The 18208-nt window shown below is 50.2% G+C and overlaps 1 protein-coding gene across 2 annotated transcripts in view; it reads right to left on the bottom strand.

Annotated features, from left to right (window-relative positions):
* LOC140741690 (sodium- and chloride-dependent creatine transporter 1-like) overlaps positions 1–18208 on the bottom strand; it is a 124639-nt gene that overhangs the window by 60964 nt on the left and 45467 nt on the right. The window contains exons 3-4 of one of the 2 annotated variants that reach the window (XM_073071974.1): positions 6834–6965; positions 2572–2836 (exon numbers count right to left, since the gene is read on the bottom strand). In XM_073071974.1, the coding sequence (XP_072928075.1) occupies positions 2572–2836; positions 6834–6965 (397 nt within the window). The remainder of the gene's footprint in view (positions 1–2571; positions 2837–6833; positions 6966–18208) is intronic. The other variant, XM_073071975.1, reaches the window with a different exon arrangement.

Consider the following 18208-nt stretch of genomic DNA (forward strand, 5'->3'; position numbering starts at 1 on the left):
GCTCAAAGGGGGCATGAGAAGACCTTGGTGAGAAGGGTTAAGGAAATCCCCAGGGCATTCATGTACATGAAGAAAAGGGCAATGACTAGTATGAGGATAGGATCAATCAGGGATAGAAGAGGAAACATGTTCCTGGAGGTAGGGGAGGAGGTAGGGGAGATCATTAATGTATGTTTTACTTCAGTATTGACCAGTGAAAGGGATATTGACATTTGAGAGGACGGAGTACAACAGGCTGATATGCTGGAAAATGCCAATGTTCAGAAAGAGGATGTACTGGAACTTTTGAAAAGTATTAGGATAGATGTCCCCAGGGCCAGATGGGATGTACCCCAGGTTACTACGGGAAGCGAGGGGAGAGACTGCTGAGCTCTCGACAATAATCTTTGCATCCTCACTGATGACTGGAGGCTGACAAATGTTACCCCTTTGTTCAAGAAAGGGAGTAGGGATGATCCTGGGAATTATAGACCAGTGAATCTTACTTCAGTGGTGGGCAAGTTATTGGAGAGACAGGATTCTGATCATCTGGAGAAGCATTGCCTGATTTAGGGGTAGACAGCATGGCTTTGTGAGGTAGAGTGGTAGACACAGTTTATATGAATTTTAACAAAGCATTTGATATGGATCCCTGTGGAAGGTTCAATCAGAAAGTCAGGAGGCATAGGAGGCAATGTCTGATCCATCGGCTGTGTGGATACAGAATTGGTTTGCCCACAAAAGGCACTAGATGGAACAGGGATCTGTTCTAGGACCTCTGCTTTTTGTGACTGGAATGAGGAAGTGGAGGGTGGGTTAGTAAGTTTGCAGATGACATGGATGTTATTGTAGGTTACAGTGGGACATTGATAGGATGTAGAGCTGGGCTGGGAAATGGTATGTGAATCTCAACCTGTAAAAGTGTGAAATCATTCATTCTGGAAGGTTCAACCTGAAGGGAGAATACAGGGTTAATGGCAGTGTAGAGCAACGCAGGGATCTTGGGGTCCATACCTATAGATCCCTCAAAGTTGTCATGCAAGTAATACAGTGGTTAAGAAGACGTATGGTGTGTTAGTTGGAGGATTGATTTCAAGCACTGTGAGGTAATGTTGCAGCGCTATAAAATTGGTTAGACCACACTTGAAATACTGTGTTCAGTTCTGGTTGCCTCATTATAGAACAGATGTGGAAAGGGTGAAAAGGAGATAGACAAAGAGTCCACCGGGAGTGTGTGATGGGACGGTGTGCAGGGAGATTCACTCTGTGTCTGACCCCGGGAGTGTGTGATGGGACGGTGTGCAGGGAGATTCACTCTGTGTCTGACCCCGGGAGTGTGTGATGGGACGGTGTGCAGGGAGATTCACTCTGTGTCTGACCCCGGGAGTGTGTGATGGGACGGTGTGGAGGGAGCTTCACTCTGTGTCTGACCCCGGGAGTGTATGATGGGATGGTGTGGGGGGAATTTCACTCTGTGTCTGACCCCGGGAGTGTGTGATGGGATGGTGTGGAGGGAGATTCTCTCTGTGTCTGACCCTGGGAGTGTGTGATGGGACAGTGTGGAGGGAGTTTCACTCTGTGTCTGAACCCGGGAGTGTGTGATGGGACAGTGTGGAGGGAGCTTCACTCTGTGTCTGACCCCGGGACTGTGTGATGGGATGGTGTGGAGGGAGATTCACTCTGTGTCTGACCCTGGGAGTGTGTGATGGGACAGTGTGGAGGGAGATTCACTCTGTGTCTAACCCCAGGAGTGTGTGATGGGACGGTGTGGGGGGAGCTTCACTCTGTGTCTGACCCCGGGAGTGTATGATGGGATGGTGTGGGGGGAATTTCACTCTGTGTCTGACCCCGGGAGTGTGTGATGGGATGGTGTGGAGGGAGATTCACTCTGTGTCTGACCCTGGGAGTGTGTGATGGGATGGTGTGGGGGGAATTTCACTCTGTGTCTGACCCCGGGAGTGTGTGATGGGATGGTGTGGGGGGAATTTCACTCTGTGTCTGACCCCGGGAGTGTGTGATGGGATGGTGTGGAGGGAGATTCACTCTGTGTCTGACCCTGGGAGTGTGTGATGGGACAGTGTGGAGGGAGATTCACTCTGTGTCTGAACCCGGGAGTGTGTGATGGGACAGTGTGGAGGGAGATTCACTCTGTGTCTGAACCCGGGAGTGTGTAATGGGACAGTGTGAAGGGAGATTCACTCTGTGTCTGACCCATGGAGTGTGTGATGGGACGGTGTGGAGGGAGTGTGTGAAGGGATGGTGTGGGGGGAATTTCACTCTGTGTCTGACCCCGGGAGTGTGTGATGGGATGGTGTGGGGGGAGTTTCACTCTACGTCTGACCCCGGGAATGTGTGATGGGACGGTGTGGAGGGTGCTTCACTCTGTGTCTGACCCCAGGAGTGTGTGATGGGACGGTGTGGAGGGTGCTTCACTCTGTGTCTGACCCCGGGAGTGTGTGATGGGACGGTGTGGAGGGTGCTTCACTCTGTGTCTGACCCCAGGAGTGTGTAAGGGTTGAATTCAGTGGTTTTGCCTGGGAGGGGTTGAGGAAGTCATGCTGACACCCTGTGATGGGGCAACATTGGACTTACTCCCAGAATTCGATGATGGGTGAGCGTTTGTTCGCTAGTTCCTCACAGTCGATGGTGAAGTTAGTGGCGTTGACGATGGTCCTGTTGTGGCACTGGGTGTGTTCAAAGTGCTCAGTACATTCCGGAGTGTTCCAGGTGTGGCCACAAGTGGCCCAAGGCAGGTTGTTAGTGAAGGAGTGTACGAGATAGTACAGTCCCCAGGCCAGGACCATGATGTAGTAGGTGTTACAGAAGAAGACGATCACCATGGAGGCAAAGCCCAGACCTGGAAGGGAAGACTTGAAGTTCAAGGTGCAAAACACAGTACCAGAGTTACACACAACATACTCAATTACCATAACAGAAAAACATATGGTCATGGACAAAAATATTGCCCAAATGAATTGCTGACGTTCATCTTGTCTTCCCCTGAGTGAACAGCAGGGGGCAGCACCAATCTGGGTGAGATCCCCACTAAAACCAGTGGCTCACCATGCTGGGCTCTCCAGTCACTGACCAGAGCTGTGCAGTATCAGCACTACCTGCCGTCGGCAGAGCACAGGGACCCCCTTAGTACCTCTCCCACAAACTGCAGGGCAAATGGCAATGCATAAATATCTGAGGCGAATCAGGCAGCAACAAGGCAAGATCCTTGTGAACTGGTCTTCCCTGCAGTGGCTGACGCAGTGAACTGTACGTTCACCGATTGGGGTTCAAATCCACCACAGTCTGTACATTCACCGATTGGGGTTCAAATCCACCACAGTCTGTACATTCACCGATTGGGGTTCAAATCCACCACAGTCTGTACATTCACCGATTGGGGTTCAAATCCACCACAGTCTGTACATTCACCGATTGGGGTTCAAATCCCACCACAGTCTGTACATTCACCGATTGGGGTTCAAATCCAGCACAGTCTGTACATTCACCGATTGGGGTTCAAATCCCACCACAGTCTGTACATTCACCGATTGGGGTTCAAATCCCACCACAGTCTGTACATTCACCGACTGAGGTTCAAATCCACCACAGTCTGTACATTCACCGATTGGGGTTCAAATCCACCACAGTCTGTACATTCACCGATTGGGGTTCAAATCCACCACAGTCTGTACGTTCACCAAGTGGGGTTCAAATCCACCACAGTCTATACGTTCACCGACTGAGGTTCAAATCCACCACAGTCTGTACGTTCACCGACTGAGGTTCAAATCCCACCACAGTCTGTACGTTCACCGATTGGGGTTCAAATCCACCACAGTCTGTACATTCACCGATTGGGGTTCAAATCCCACCACAGTCTGTACATTCACCGACTGAGGTTCAAATCCACCACAGTCTGTACATTCACCGATTGGGGTTCAAATCCACCACAGTCTGTACATTCACTGACTGAGGTTCAAATCCACCACAGTCTGTACGTTCACCGATTGGGGTTCAAATCCCACCACAGTCTGTACATTCACCGATTGGGGTTCAAATCCACCACAGTCTGTACATTTACCGATTGGGGTTCAAATCCCACCACAGTTTGTACATTCACCGATTGGGGTTCAAATCCACCACAGTCTGTACATTCACCGATTGGGGTTCAAATCCACCACAGTCTGTACGTTCACCGACTGAGGTTCAAATCCACCACAGTCTGTACGTTCACCAATTGGGGTTCAAATCCCACCACAGTCTGTACATTCACCAACTGAGGTTCAAATCCACCACAGTCTGTACATTCACCAATTGGGGTTCAAATCCACCACAGTCTGTACATTCACCGATTGGGGTTCAAATCCCACCACAGTCTGTACATTCACCGACTGGGGTTCAAATCCCACCACAGTCTGTACGTTAACTGATTGGGGTTCAAATCCACCACAGTCTGTACATTCACCGACTGAGGTTCAAATCCACCACAGTCTGTACATTCACCAACTGAAGTTCAAATCCACCACAGTCTGTACGTTCACCGATTGGGGTTCAAATCCCACCACAGTCTGTACATTCACCGATTGGGGTTCAAATCCACCACAGTCTGTACGTTCACCGACTGAGGTTCAAATCCCACCACAGTCTGTACATTCACTGACTGGTGTTCAAATCCCACCACAGTCTGTACATTCACCGATTGGGGTTCAAATATCACCACTGACTGTAAGTAGTCTGTAAAGTTCAAAGTTAAATTTATTATCAGAGTCCATACATTTTACTACAGAGAACCCTAAGATTCTCTTTCTGTGGGCATACTTAGCAAATTTATAGAACAGTAACTGTGAACAGGATCTGTAAACTGTAAACAAATTGTGTAAGTACAGATATAAATAAATAGCAATATATAACAAGCATAAAATAACAATAAAGCAGAGTCCTTAAATGAGTGTAGTTATCCCCTTTTGTTCAAGACCCTGATAGTTGAGGGGTGGTAACTGTTCTTGAACCTGGTGGTGCGAGTTCTAGGCTCCTGTACCTTCTACCTGATGGCAGCAGCGAGGAAAGAGCCTGGCCTGGCTGGTGATATGCTTCGACACCAGCCTCTCAAATCACTTCATCACTGTGGTTTAAGTGTCTCTGGGTGATAGTCATTGAGGCAGATTACTATGGTCTCCTTGGGCACTGGTATGATTGAAACATTCACCGATTGGGGTTCAAACCCCACCACCCGCCTGTAGGCAGTTATCATGTTCCACACCTGACTGCCTGGGTTTCCTCCAGGGGCTCCGGTTTCCGTCCATATTCCAAAGGCGTACGGGTTAGGGTTAGTAAGTCGTGGGCATGCTACATTGGCACCAGAAACGTGGCAACACTTGTGGGCTGCCCCTAGCAGATCCTCGGACAGTGTGTCATTGATACAAATAACACAATTTGCAGTGTGTTTTGATGTACACATGGCAAATTAAGCTCATCTAATCTACCACACACAAAATGCTACAGGATGTCAGCAGGCCAGGCAAATGAATAAACAGTCGATATATTTCTTCAGGACACAAGAAGGGGGAAGATACCAGAATAAAAGAAGTTGGGGGAGGGGAAGAGCACCTTCTAGCTATCTTCTTTCCCCAGTCCCCACTTTTTAACCTGTGGTCTTCCCACTTCCTTTCCAGTCCTGATGAAGGGTCTCGTCCTGACACATTGACCGTTTATTCATTTCCACAGAAGCTGCCTGACCTGCTGAGTTCCTTCAGCATTTTGTGTGTGTTGCTCCAGATTTCCAGCACCTACAGAATCTTGTGTTTATGGTTCTAATTTAACACTGCGTTTTGCAGAGGCAGACAGCTGGGGGAGCAGTGGAAGTCTCACCAGCTTGAGTTTACTGTGACCAAGTTACAGCTACATGGTATCATAACTGTACTTCGATGATATAAGGTTTTACTTCGACTTGGCCTGAAGCCTTAGCAGTCCATTTAATGTTGCTGACTTCATCGTTCGTTCTCATTCTGTTTGAATCAGCTCCCAGTCATCCTCTCCTGAACTGTAAGCTTCTTGCAGTTTGGCAGGTAACTTCACAACTCATTTCCTTCCACAGGAGAATTTCCCCAGTAACACATGGTCAGAGCATCTTACTTGTCAGATTCGTGTCTTAGCGGAATGTATATATTTTGCAAATCACATGTTATTTCCTGAAGAGCAGCCCTCTGCCCGTTCCCCCAATGCAGAAGTGTCATTCCCGTTTGCCAGCCTGTCCATTACACCCCGAGGAATCCCTTCACTTAAATTAAAACCCTGCTTTCAGACCAAACGCAGCACAGTCCATAACATTACACAGAGTTATAGAGCTCTGTAGCACAAAACAGACCCTTCAGCCCATCTAGTCAGTGCTAAGCTGCTATTTTACCTAGTCCCATCGACCTGCACCAGGACCCCTCCCATCCATGTATTATCCAAACTTCTTTTAAACATTAAAAATCAAACCCACATCCACAATTTCCACTGGCAGCTCATTCCATATTCTCACCACCCTCTGAGTGAAGATTCCCCTTAAACATTTCACCTCTCATCCTTAACCCGTGACCGTAAGTTCTAGTCTCACCCAACCTCAGTGCAAAAAGCCCTCATAACTTTGTATATCTCTGTCCAATCTCTCCTCATTCTCCTCTGCTCCAGGGAGTAAGTCCCAACCTATTCAACCTCTCCCCGTAACAGGGTTTGATCCACACTGAAACCAGAGTGTAGCACACATTCATTCCACCTGCTGACCCGGTTTACACTGAAGCACGCCACAGTCCCCGGTGTAACGCATAGACCTCACGCTGGAGGATAGCCCGTCCTTGAACCCACGTACCGCTCACCTTTGAAGAGAGGTGCAATATTCCAAGCTCCAACACCACCTTGCTTCATGAATTGTCCAAGTGCAATCTCCAAGAAGAAGACCGGAATCCCCCCCACCAGAACGATGAGCAGATATGGGATGAGGAAAACTCCTGGAGACAGAGACACGCCATAAGTCGAGGATTAGAAGGAACAGCACAGCACAGGCCCTTCAGCCCACAAGTTGTGCTGACCCTGTAACTTATTCTAAAATCAATCTAACCCTTCCCTACCACATAGCCCTCCATTTTTCCATCATCCATGTGCCCATCTAAAAGTCACCTAAATGTCCCGGTTCGTGACGGAAGCCAGCTCCCCTGCATGGTAAAGCAGCCAGCATACTCAAACACCTGACCCACCCTGGGCACTCTCTCTTCCCTCCTGTCCCATTGGGCAGAAGGCAGAACGGCTCTATGGATGAATCCGAGGAATTGATTGCCATTGACGGCAGTGGAGACCAAGTCATTGGGTATATTTCAAATGGAGATTGATATGTTCTTTGTTAGGAAGGCGGGAAAATGGGTTTGAGAGGGATAACATATCATCCATGATGGAATGGTGGAACAGACTGGATGGGCCGAACAGCCTAACTCTCCTCCTATGTCTTGTGCTACCAAAGAGCTCAGGTGTTATCAGATCTTGAAGGGAAGCTTTACACACTACAGAGCTTCCAGTCTACATTCTTGTGGGCCGTGCACCTGCAGAGCACAATTTCTGCAACAGTAACGTGATATTCCGTAAACACGAGGAAATCTGCAGATGCTGGAAATTCAAGCAACACACACAAAATGCTGGTGGAACACAGCAGGCCAGGCAGCATCTATAGGAAGAAGTACAGTTGACGTTTCAGGCCGAGACCCTTCGTCAGGACTAACTGAAAGAAAAGATAGTAAGAGATTTGAAAGTAGGAGGGGAAGGGGGAAATCCGAAATGATAGGAGAAGACAGGATGGGGAGGGATGAAACTAAGAGGTGGAAAGTTGATTGGCAAAAGTGATACAGAGCTAGAGAAGGGAAAGGATCATGGGACGGGAGGCCTCGGGAGAAAGAAAGGGGGAGGGGAGCACCAGAGGGAGATGGAGAGCAGGCAAGGAGTGACTGTGAGAGGGACAGAGAGAGAAAAAAGACAAAAAAGGGAATAAATAAATAAGGGATGGGGTAAGAAGGGGAGGAGAGGCATTAACAGAAGTTAGAGAAATCAATGTTCATGCCATCAGGTTGGAGGCTACCCAGATGGAATATAAGGTGTTGTTCCTCCAACCTGAGTGTGGCTTCATCTTGACAGTAGAGGAGGCCATGGATAGACATATCAGAATGGGAATGGGACGTGGAATTAAAATGTGTGTGGCCACTGGGAGATCCTGCTTTCTCTAGCGGACAGAGCGTAGGTGTTCAGCGAAACGGTCTCCCAGTCTGTGTCCAGTGCAGCCTTCTATATCTTGGATATACTACATCCTGTGCTCCCGGTGCAGCCTTCTATGTATTGGTGAGACCCGACACAGACTGGGAGACTCTTTCTCTGAACACCTACGCTCTGTCTGCAAGAGAAAGCAGGATCTCCCAGTGGCCACACATTTTAATTCCACGTCCCTTTCCCATTCTGATATGTCAATCCACGGCCTCCTCTACTGTCAAGATGGAGCAGCACTCAGGTTGGAGGAACAACACATTATATCCTGTCTGGGTAGCCTTCAACCTGATGAACGTTGATTTCTCTAACTTCCGTTAATGCCCCTCCTCCCCTTTTTACCCCATCCCTTATTTATTCCCTTTTTTGTCTTTTCTCTCTCTCTGTCCTTCTCACAGTCTCTCCTTGCCTGCTCTCCATCTCCCTCTGGTGCTCCCCTCCCCCTTTCTTTCTCCCTAGGCTTCCCATCCCATGATCCTTTCCCTTCTCCAGCTCTGTATTCCTTTTGCCAATCAACTTTCCAGCTCTTAGCTACATCCCTCCCCCTCCTGTCTTCTCCTATCATTTCGGATTTCCCCCTCCCACTTTCAAATCTCTTACTATCTTTCCTTTCAGTTAGTCCTGACGAAGGGTCTCGGCCTGAAACGTCAACTGTACTTCTTCCTATAGATGCTGCCTGACCTGCTGTGTTCCATGATATTCTGCACTTGGTTTCTACTTGTAGTGTCTCAGTGTATTGATGGATGGAATGATTTGTCTACATTTCATGCAAACACTGTATCTCAGTACATATTAAACCAACATCAGCACCAAACCAGCCCCTTCAGCCCATCGAGTCTAAACATAAGAACATAAGAAATAGGAGCAGGAGTAGGCCATCCTGCCCATCGAGCCTGTCCCGCCATTCAATAAGATCATGGCTGATCTGTCTGTAAACTCAGCTCCATCTACCTGCCTTTTCCCCATAGCCCTTAATTCCCTTACGATGTAAAAACCTATCTAACTGTTCCTTAAATATATTGAGTGAGGAGGCCTCAACTGCTTCCCTGGGGCAGCGAATTCCACAGATTCATCACTCTCTGGGGAAAAAGCTTCTCCTCATCTCTGTCCTAAATCTTCTCCCCTGAATCTTGAGGCAATGTCCCCAAGTTCTAGTCCCACCTACCAATGGAAACAACTTTCCTACTTCTGTCTTATCTATGCCTTTCAAAATTTTGTATGTTTCTATAAGATCCCCTCTCATTCTTCTGAACTCCAGAGAGTGTAGTCTCAGGCGACTCAATCTCTCCTCCTAGGTTAACCCCTTCATCCCTGGAATCACCCTGGTGAACCCCCTCTGCACTGCCTCCAAAGCCAGTATATCCTTCCTCAAGTATGGAGACCAGAACTGCACACAGTACTCCAGGTGCAGCCTCACCAGTACCCTGTACAGTTGCAGCATGTCCTCCCTGCTCTTGAATTCAATCCCTCTAGCAATAAAGGTCAGCATTCCGTTTGCCTTCTTAATAACCTGTTGTACCTGAAAGCCAACTTTTTGTTATTCATGAACAAGCACTCCCAAGTCCCTCTGCACAACAGCATGCTGCAAACTTTCACTATTTAAATAATAATCTGCTCTTCTATTATTCCTTCCAAAGTGGATGATCTCACATTTACCAATGTTGTATTCCATCTGTCAGACCTTGGCCCACTCACTTAAACTATCTGTATTTCCCTGCAGACTCTCTACAATTTGCTTTCCCACTCAGTTTAGTGTCATCAGCAAATTCTGCTATGCTACACTCAGTCCCCTCTTCCAAATCATCCATGTAAATGGTAAACAGCTGCAGGCCCAGCACCGACCCCTGTAGCACCCCACTCACCATGACTGCCAACCGGAGAAACACCCATTTATACCAACTCTCTGCCTTCTATCGGTTAACCAATCCACTATCCATGCCAATACACTTCCTCTGACTCCATACATCCGTATCTTATTTATAAGTCTCTTGTACGGCACCTTATTGAACACCTTCTGAAAATCCATGTATACAACATCCACCTGTTCCTCTCTATCCACTGCACTCATTATGTCCTCAAAGAACTCCAGTAATTTTGTCAAACAGAACCTGCCCTTTCTGAATCCATGCTGCGTCTGTCTAATGGAACCACTCCTTTCTAAATGTTTCACTATTTCTTCCTTAATGACAGCTTCAAGCATTTTCCCGACTACAGACGTTAAGCTAACTAGTCTATAGTTGCCCGTCTTTTGCCTACATCCTTTTTTAAAAAGTGGTGTGACATTTGCTGTCTTCCAATCCGCTGGGACCTGCCCAGAGTCTAGAGAGTTTTGATAAATGATTACCAACGTGTCTACTATAACCTCCGCCATTTCCCTCAGCACCCTGGGATGCATCCCATCAGGACCAGGGGACTTATCAACCTTCAGGCCCTCTAGTTTGCTCAACACTATCTCTTTAGTAACAGTGATTTTATCGAGGTCCTCACCTCCCATTTCGTCCATAACATCCTTCTTTGGCATATTAGACGTGTTCTCCACCACGAAGACCGACACAAAATAGTCGTTCAATGTCTCAGCCATTTACTTATCACCCAATATCAATTTCCCCTTCTCGTTTTCCAGGGGACCTACATTGACTTTAGCCACCCTCTTCTGCTTTATATATTTATAAAAACTTTTGCTATCTGTTTTTATATTTTGTGCTAATTTACTTTCATACTCTATCTTCCCTTTCCTTATTTCTTGTTTAGTTGTTCTCTGTTGCTTTTTAGTTTTCCCAATCCTCCAGTCTCCCACTACTCTTTGTGACTTTGTACACGAGTTTTTAATTTGATACTATCTTTTATTTCCTTAGTTATCCAAGGCTGGTTCTCCCCACACTCACTGTCCTTACTTTTGACTGGAATATACTTTTGTTGAGCACTGTGAAAGTTCTCTGAAAGTATTCCACTGTTTCTCAACTGTCCTACCAAATAGCCTGTGCTCCCAATCCACATTAGCCGACTCTTCCCTCATCCCGTTGTAGTCTCCCTTGTTCAAGCAGAATACACTAGTTTTAGATCTAACTATTTCATCATCCATCTATATGCGAAATTCAATCATACTATGATCACTCTTTCCAAGATCCTGACTACAAGATCATTAATCTTATCTGTCTCATTGCATAGAACTAGATCTAAGATAGTACTTTCCTTGTAGGTTCACTAACACGCTGCTCAAGAAAGCCATCACGGATGCATTCTATGAAGTCCTCTTCAAGACTTCCTTGACCAACCTGATTCACCCAAGCCTCAGTTATTTCTTGGTTAATCGCCTCTACCACAGCAATATTTTTATTAGGTGGCCTATAGACAATACCCACCAGTGATTTTTCCCTTTACTGTTCTTAATCTCTACAGATGGACTCAACATTCTGCTCTGTAGATCTTATATCATCTGTTACGTCTGTACTGACTATCCACACCCCTCAGATTCCATACCTCACCCACAAACTGGGGGCAATTTACGGCAGTGTATTAACCCACTGACACCACACAGTAGCTAGCAGTTGCTGTGATACTCTACAGCACCAGTGACCTGGGTTCAATTCCCGTACGGAGTTTCTACATTCCCCCTGTGACCGTGTGGGCTTCCTCTGGATGCTCTAGTTTCCTTCCAGAGTCCCAGCATCCATCCAGGTCAGTAGTTTAATTGGTCACATGGGTGTAACTGGGTGGAGCAGGCTCATTGGGCGTGTTACCGAGCTGTTATCTAAATATAAACATTGATGTCAGGTGGGAGGAAACTAGAACACCCTAAGGAAACCTACATAATCATGGGGAGAGAGTGCAGACGGTGCCAGAAGTTGGGAACGAACCCTTGTCTCTGTGGCTCTGAGGCAGGAGCTGCACTCGGTGTGAGGGGGTGGGCATGCAGGGGAGCACCACTTGTCAGGGTTTGTGATACCTGGAGCAGACGACAGTCTGTGGGAACCACAACCCCTTCCTCCCTGCAGGGGCTAAGTACTTTGATTTGGAAGAGCAGTAACCCATCAGACCGAGATGAGATGACTGCCCCAGCCAGGATGGCAGCTGGTCGAGTGATGCTGGGGGAGGGGGCAGAGACGGCACCAACAAAAGGCAGCTCACATTTCTGGCTAGGCGCAGTGGCCTTGCACAGCCCCCGCCAGCCCTGTTGCCACAGTTATACACACCCACTCATTCATTCAGACACTGGGGGGGGGGGGGGAAATGCACGTCCCCATGCTTTGGAAGAATTCATCTCGTGGGAAATGCTGTCTGCAGCCCCTCACTCATTCATATGCTAACTGCAATCCAATTAAGCCTGGCACAGACACAGAGAAGCAGGTGCCTCTGACACTGTGTCCTGAGCATTCAGTGCCACGGAAAGGCATTGATCCAGTGCCAGGCTGGTCCCGGGAAGCGAGCAAGCTCTTCTGGGGAAAGGGATTACTTGGAGATGGATTACATCCTCAAAAGTCTCAATATTCCATGGACAGAGTTTGACTCCAGAGTCCCCAACAAAGCCCCATTTGTGTCTTCTACCATGAACCCCCTCTGCCTGGGGATCATCCCACTGTGCCCTGTATTAATCCCAACGAGGGGGGGTTGGAGGGGAGGGGGAGGGAGAGAGGGTGGAGAGGAGAAGGAGGAGGGAGAAAAGGGGAAAGGGGAGGGGGAGAGGGGAAGAGGGGGAAAAGAAACAGAGTAACAGAGACAGATAAAGAGACAAAGACAGAGAGTGAGACAGTGAGAGAAAGAGAGAGGCAGAAACAGGGGGAGAGATGCTTGTTCCCAGAGACGAGCAATGTCAGTGTTTTGTTGCAGAAAGTTGAGATCAGCTACAACAGTTTGTTGAGTATCCAGGCAACAACACTGAATAGCAAACATTCACACCACATTCCAGTGACATTGAAAACTTCACCTCAAAAGGACATTGAATATTCTTGTTTATTGAGTGAATTTAAAACTAATCCCACTGCCCCACGTTCTCCAGACAGCTCCAAATTAAACTGATCCCACTACCCCATGTTTTTTACACTTCAGCCCACAATGTCTGTTCACTGCACTGACCTGCCTGAACCAAGTCCCCTCATTTCCCACCTGTTTATGTATCGGTCTGAAGGTCGCTTGAAAATTACTATTCAACCAGCACCTCACTCAGACCCCTCCAAACCAACCCCCCACACACAGGGAACACCACCACCCACAGGTTTCCCATCCAGTCACACACACCCACCCACAGGATCCGCAGTCACACACCCCCCACACCGGTTCCCCAGTCACACACACCCACCCACAGGTTCCCCAGTCACACACACCCACCCACAGGATCCCCATCCAGTCACACACCCCCACCCACAGGTTCCCCAGTCACACACACCCACCCACAGGATCCCCATCCAGTCACACACCCCCACCCACAGGATTCCCAGTCACACACCCCCACCCACAGGTTCCCCTCACAGTCACACACCCCCACCCACAGGTTCCCCATCCAGTCACACACCCCCACCCACAGGATCCCCATCCAGTCACACCCCCCCACCCACAGGTTCCCCAGTCACACACCCCCACCCACAGGATCCCCATCCAGTCACACCCCCCCCACCCACAGGATCCCCATCCAGTCACACACCCCCTCCCACAGGTTCCCCAGTCACACACACCCACCCACAGGTTCCCCTCACAGTCACACACACCTACCCACAGGATCCCCATCCAGTCACACACCCCCACCCACAGGATCCCCAGTCACACACCCCCTCCCACAGGTTCCCCATCCAGTCACCCACCCCCACCCACAGGATCCGCAGTCACACACCCCCACCCACAGGATCCCCATCCAGTCACACCCCCCCACCCACAGGTTCCCCAGTCACACACCCCCACCCACAGGATCCCCATCCAGTCACACCCCCCCACCCACAGGTTCCCCAGTCACACACCCCCACCCACAGGATCCCCACCCAGTCACACCCCCCCACCCACAGGATCCCCAGTCACACACCCCCACCCACAGGATCCCCACCCAGTCACACCCCCCCACCCACAGGATCCCCAGTCACACACCCCCACCCACAGGATCCCCACCCAGTCACACACCCCCACCCACAGGATCCCCAGTCACACACCCCCACCCACAGGTTCCCCACCCAGTCACACACCCCCACCCACAGGATCCCCAGTCACACACCCCCACCCACCTGTTCCCCATCCAGTCACACACCCCCACCCACAGGATCCCCACCCAGTCACACCCCCCCACCCACAGGATCCCCAGTCACACCCCCCCCACCCACAGGATCCCCAGTCACACACCCCCACCCACAGGTTCCCCTCACAGTCACACACCCCCACCCACAGGTTCCCCAGTCACACACCCCCACCCACAGGATCCCCATCCAGTCACACACCCCCACCCACAGGATCCCCAGTCACACCGCCCCACCCAGTCACCCCACCCACCCACAGGTTCCCCAGTCAGTCACACACCCCCACCCACAGGTTCCTCATCCAGTCACCCCCCCCACCCACAGGTTCCCCAGTCAGTCACACACCCCCACCCACAGGTTCCTCATCCAGTCACACACCCCCACCCACAGGTTCCCCAGTCACACACCCCCACCCACAGGTTCCTCATCCAGTCACACCCCCCCCCCACAGGATCTCCAGTCACCTCCCACCCACAGGTTCCCCTCACAGTCACACACCCCCACCCAGTCACCCCCCCCACCCACAGGATCCCCAGTCACACACCCCCTCCCACAGGTTCCCCTCACAGTCACACACCCCCACCCACAGGATCCCCAGTCACATACCCCCACCCACAGGTTCCCCACCCAGTCACACACCCCCACCCACCGGTTCCCCAGTCACACACTCCCACCCACAGGATCCCCACCCAGTCACACACCCCCACCCACAGGTTCCCCACCCAGTCACACACCCCCACCCACCGGTTCCCCAGTCACACACTCCCACCCACAGGATCCCCACCCAGTCACACACCCCCACCCACAGGTTCCCCACCCAGTCACACACCCCCACCCACCGGTTCCCCAGTCACACACCCCCACCCACAGGATCCCCACCCAGTCACACACCCCCACCCACAGGTTCCCCACCCAGTCACACACCCCCACCCACCGGTTCCCCATCCAGTCACACCCCCCCACCCACAGGTTCCCCACCCAGTCACACACCCCCACCCACAGGTTCCCCACCCAGTCACACACCCCCACCCACAGATTCCCCAGTCACACACCCCCACCCACAGGTTCCCCAGTCACACACCCCCTCCCACAGGTTCCCCATCCAGTCAAACACCCCCACCCACAGATTCCCCAGTCACACACCCGCACCCACAGGTTCCCCAGTCACACACCCCCTCCCACAGGTTCCCCATCCAGTCACACACCCCCACCCACAGGATCCCCATCCAGTCACACCCCCCCACCCACAGGTTCCCCAGTCACACACCCCCACCCACAGGATCCCCAGTCACACCCCCCCACCCACAGGTTCCCCTCACAGTCACACACCCCCCACCCACAGGATCCCCACCCAGTCACACACCCCCACCCACCGGTTCCCCAGTCACACACCCCCACCCACAGGTTCCCCACCCAGTCACACACCCCCACCCACAGATTCCCCAGTCACACACCCGCACCCACAGGTTCCCCAGTCACACACCCCCTCCCACAGGTTCCCCATCCAGTCACACACCCCCACCCACAGGATCCGCAGTCACACACCCCCCACCCACAGGATCCCCATCCAGTCACACACCCCCACCCACAGGATCCCCATCCAGTCACACCCCCCCCACCCACAGGTTCCCCAGTCACACACCCCCACCCACAGGATCCCCATCCAGTCACACACCCCCCCACCCACAGGATCCCCATCCAGTCACACACCCCCTCCCACCGGTTCCCCAGTCACACACCTCCACCCACAGGATCCCCATCCAGTCACACACCACCCTGACTGGGAGATCCATCTCCATTCCATCAGTGGCTCTAAACCCTGGCACTGTGTCCCTGCCAGCACCACCCTTCACTAACAGGACTGCAGCAATTCCAGAAGGCAGTTTACCTTCTCACCCCCTCCCCGTTCTCCAGGCCCAGGCCTGGGGCGGTGGGGTGTCAGCAATGGGTGATAAATGCCAGCCCTGACAGTCAAGTCCAAGCTCTGAACACAAATATTTTTAAAAATTTATTAAGCAAGGAAGATGAGAGAGGTGTACAAAGGATAGGTGGAGTGAACAGGCAAGGTGAAAATGGCTAATCCTAGGGGGCATAATTTTCCTAGGGAGTGATTGTTGGAAGGTATAGGGGGCTGTCAGCATGGTATGGTAATGTAGCAATTAGCATAATGCTATTACAGAACCAGCGATCCCTGAACAGGGTTCAATTCCCATCACTGCCTGTAGGAGTTTGTACATTCTTCCCATGATCGCATGGGTTTCCTCCGGGTGCTCCGGTTTCCTCCCACAGTCCAAAGACGTATCAGTTAGAGTTGTCAGTATGTTGGTGCCAGAAGCACAGCGATTCTTGCGGGCTGCCTCCGTCACACCCTCGGACCGTGTCAGTCGTTGACATCAAAGACACATTTCACCAGATGATTCAATGTAAATACGAGAAATAAATCTTTAACCTTCACCCAGAGGGTGGTGGGTGTGTGGAATGCCCTGTCAAGGGTGGTGGTAGAAGCAGGTACATTAGGAATATGTAAGAGATTCTTAGATAGGAAAATAGAGGGCTATGTGGAAGGGAAGGGTTAAATTGATCTTTGACATACAACAATCTAAACATCACAGTCACCAAAATGTTAGGATTTTAATTGTCTAATATTTGAGTGGACACTTGAGGGGTGGTAATGGGGTCAAGCTCCCACTACCTATTAAATGCTCCCAATGCCATGCATCTCAAACAGCCTCTGACAACCAAATCCAGCTCCTGGCCTTGACATGTGGCTTAGCCACTGAGCTGGTAGAACAGTTTCTAATGACAGGTGAAAGGACAAAGTCACCATAAAACCTGTCACTTTGAGCAGATGGAGCTCATAAGCTGTGGTTGGCAGCTCAGAAGGAAAACTGATCTCAAAATGCAGCTGCCTTGCAACTATACCCTCTCATGGGGAGGGCTTTGGGAATAAACCCCAAGGAAAATTGGAGCTGGATTTCCTCAGGCAGTCCAACATTTGAGTTCAACGCTGACTGGCAACTATCGTGACGTCACTGATGCCAAACTGTATCTGTCTCTGCCGTTCCTTTGGAGTGATCAACTAGAGGGGGACCTTGGTGCATGGGAACAGCTTTCTCTTCATATCGTACCGCCCAGACTTGCGCATCACGTAGACCGCCACGACGCAACAACCATGGTCGATCAGGACCAAAGAAGCCTCAATATTTGAGTTCTTTTCAATTTGCATCAAATCCTCTCCTGTCATTTGATTTTTTAATTTGGTAAAGCTACAAATAATCTTCTCAGAGGATTTACCAGCTGTTATAGTTGCTCAGAACCTCTGACAGCAGCCTGATCCAGGTTGTGAGGATAAAGCAGGGAATTCAGAGCAGGTTATAGTGGTGATCAGGCCCCTAATCCCAGGAGATCTCTCATCAATCACTCTTCCAAATCCACAGCAAATTAACAGTACTGAGAACAGACAGAGGAAAAAGTTACCCCAGTGAGTGGGGCTGGCAGAGTCCGAATTGAGGGCAGGGACTCACCCCAGGAGATGGGGAAACATGCCTAGTGCTGAGGGCGGGAAGAGAGAGCAAAAGAGAATGAGGGGTAGATGCAGAAAGAGAGAGACAGAGGCAGAGTGAGTGAGACAGAGAGACACAGACAGAGAACTATAAGAAGGGGAAAGATGAAATGAAGGCAAACTAGCCAATAATAAAAAACAGGATACTAAATGTTTTTTTTTAGTTATATAA

Source organism: Hemitrygon akajei, chromosome 19 (assembly GCF_048418815.1).
Source record: "Hemitrygon akajei chromosome 19, sHemAka1.3, whole genome shotgun sequence".
Lineage (NCBI taxonomy): Eukaryota > Metazoa > Chordata > Chondrichthyes > Myliobatiformes > Dasyatidae > Hemitrygon > Hemitrygon akajei.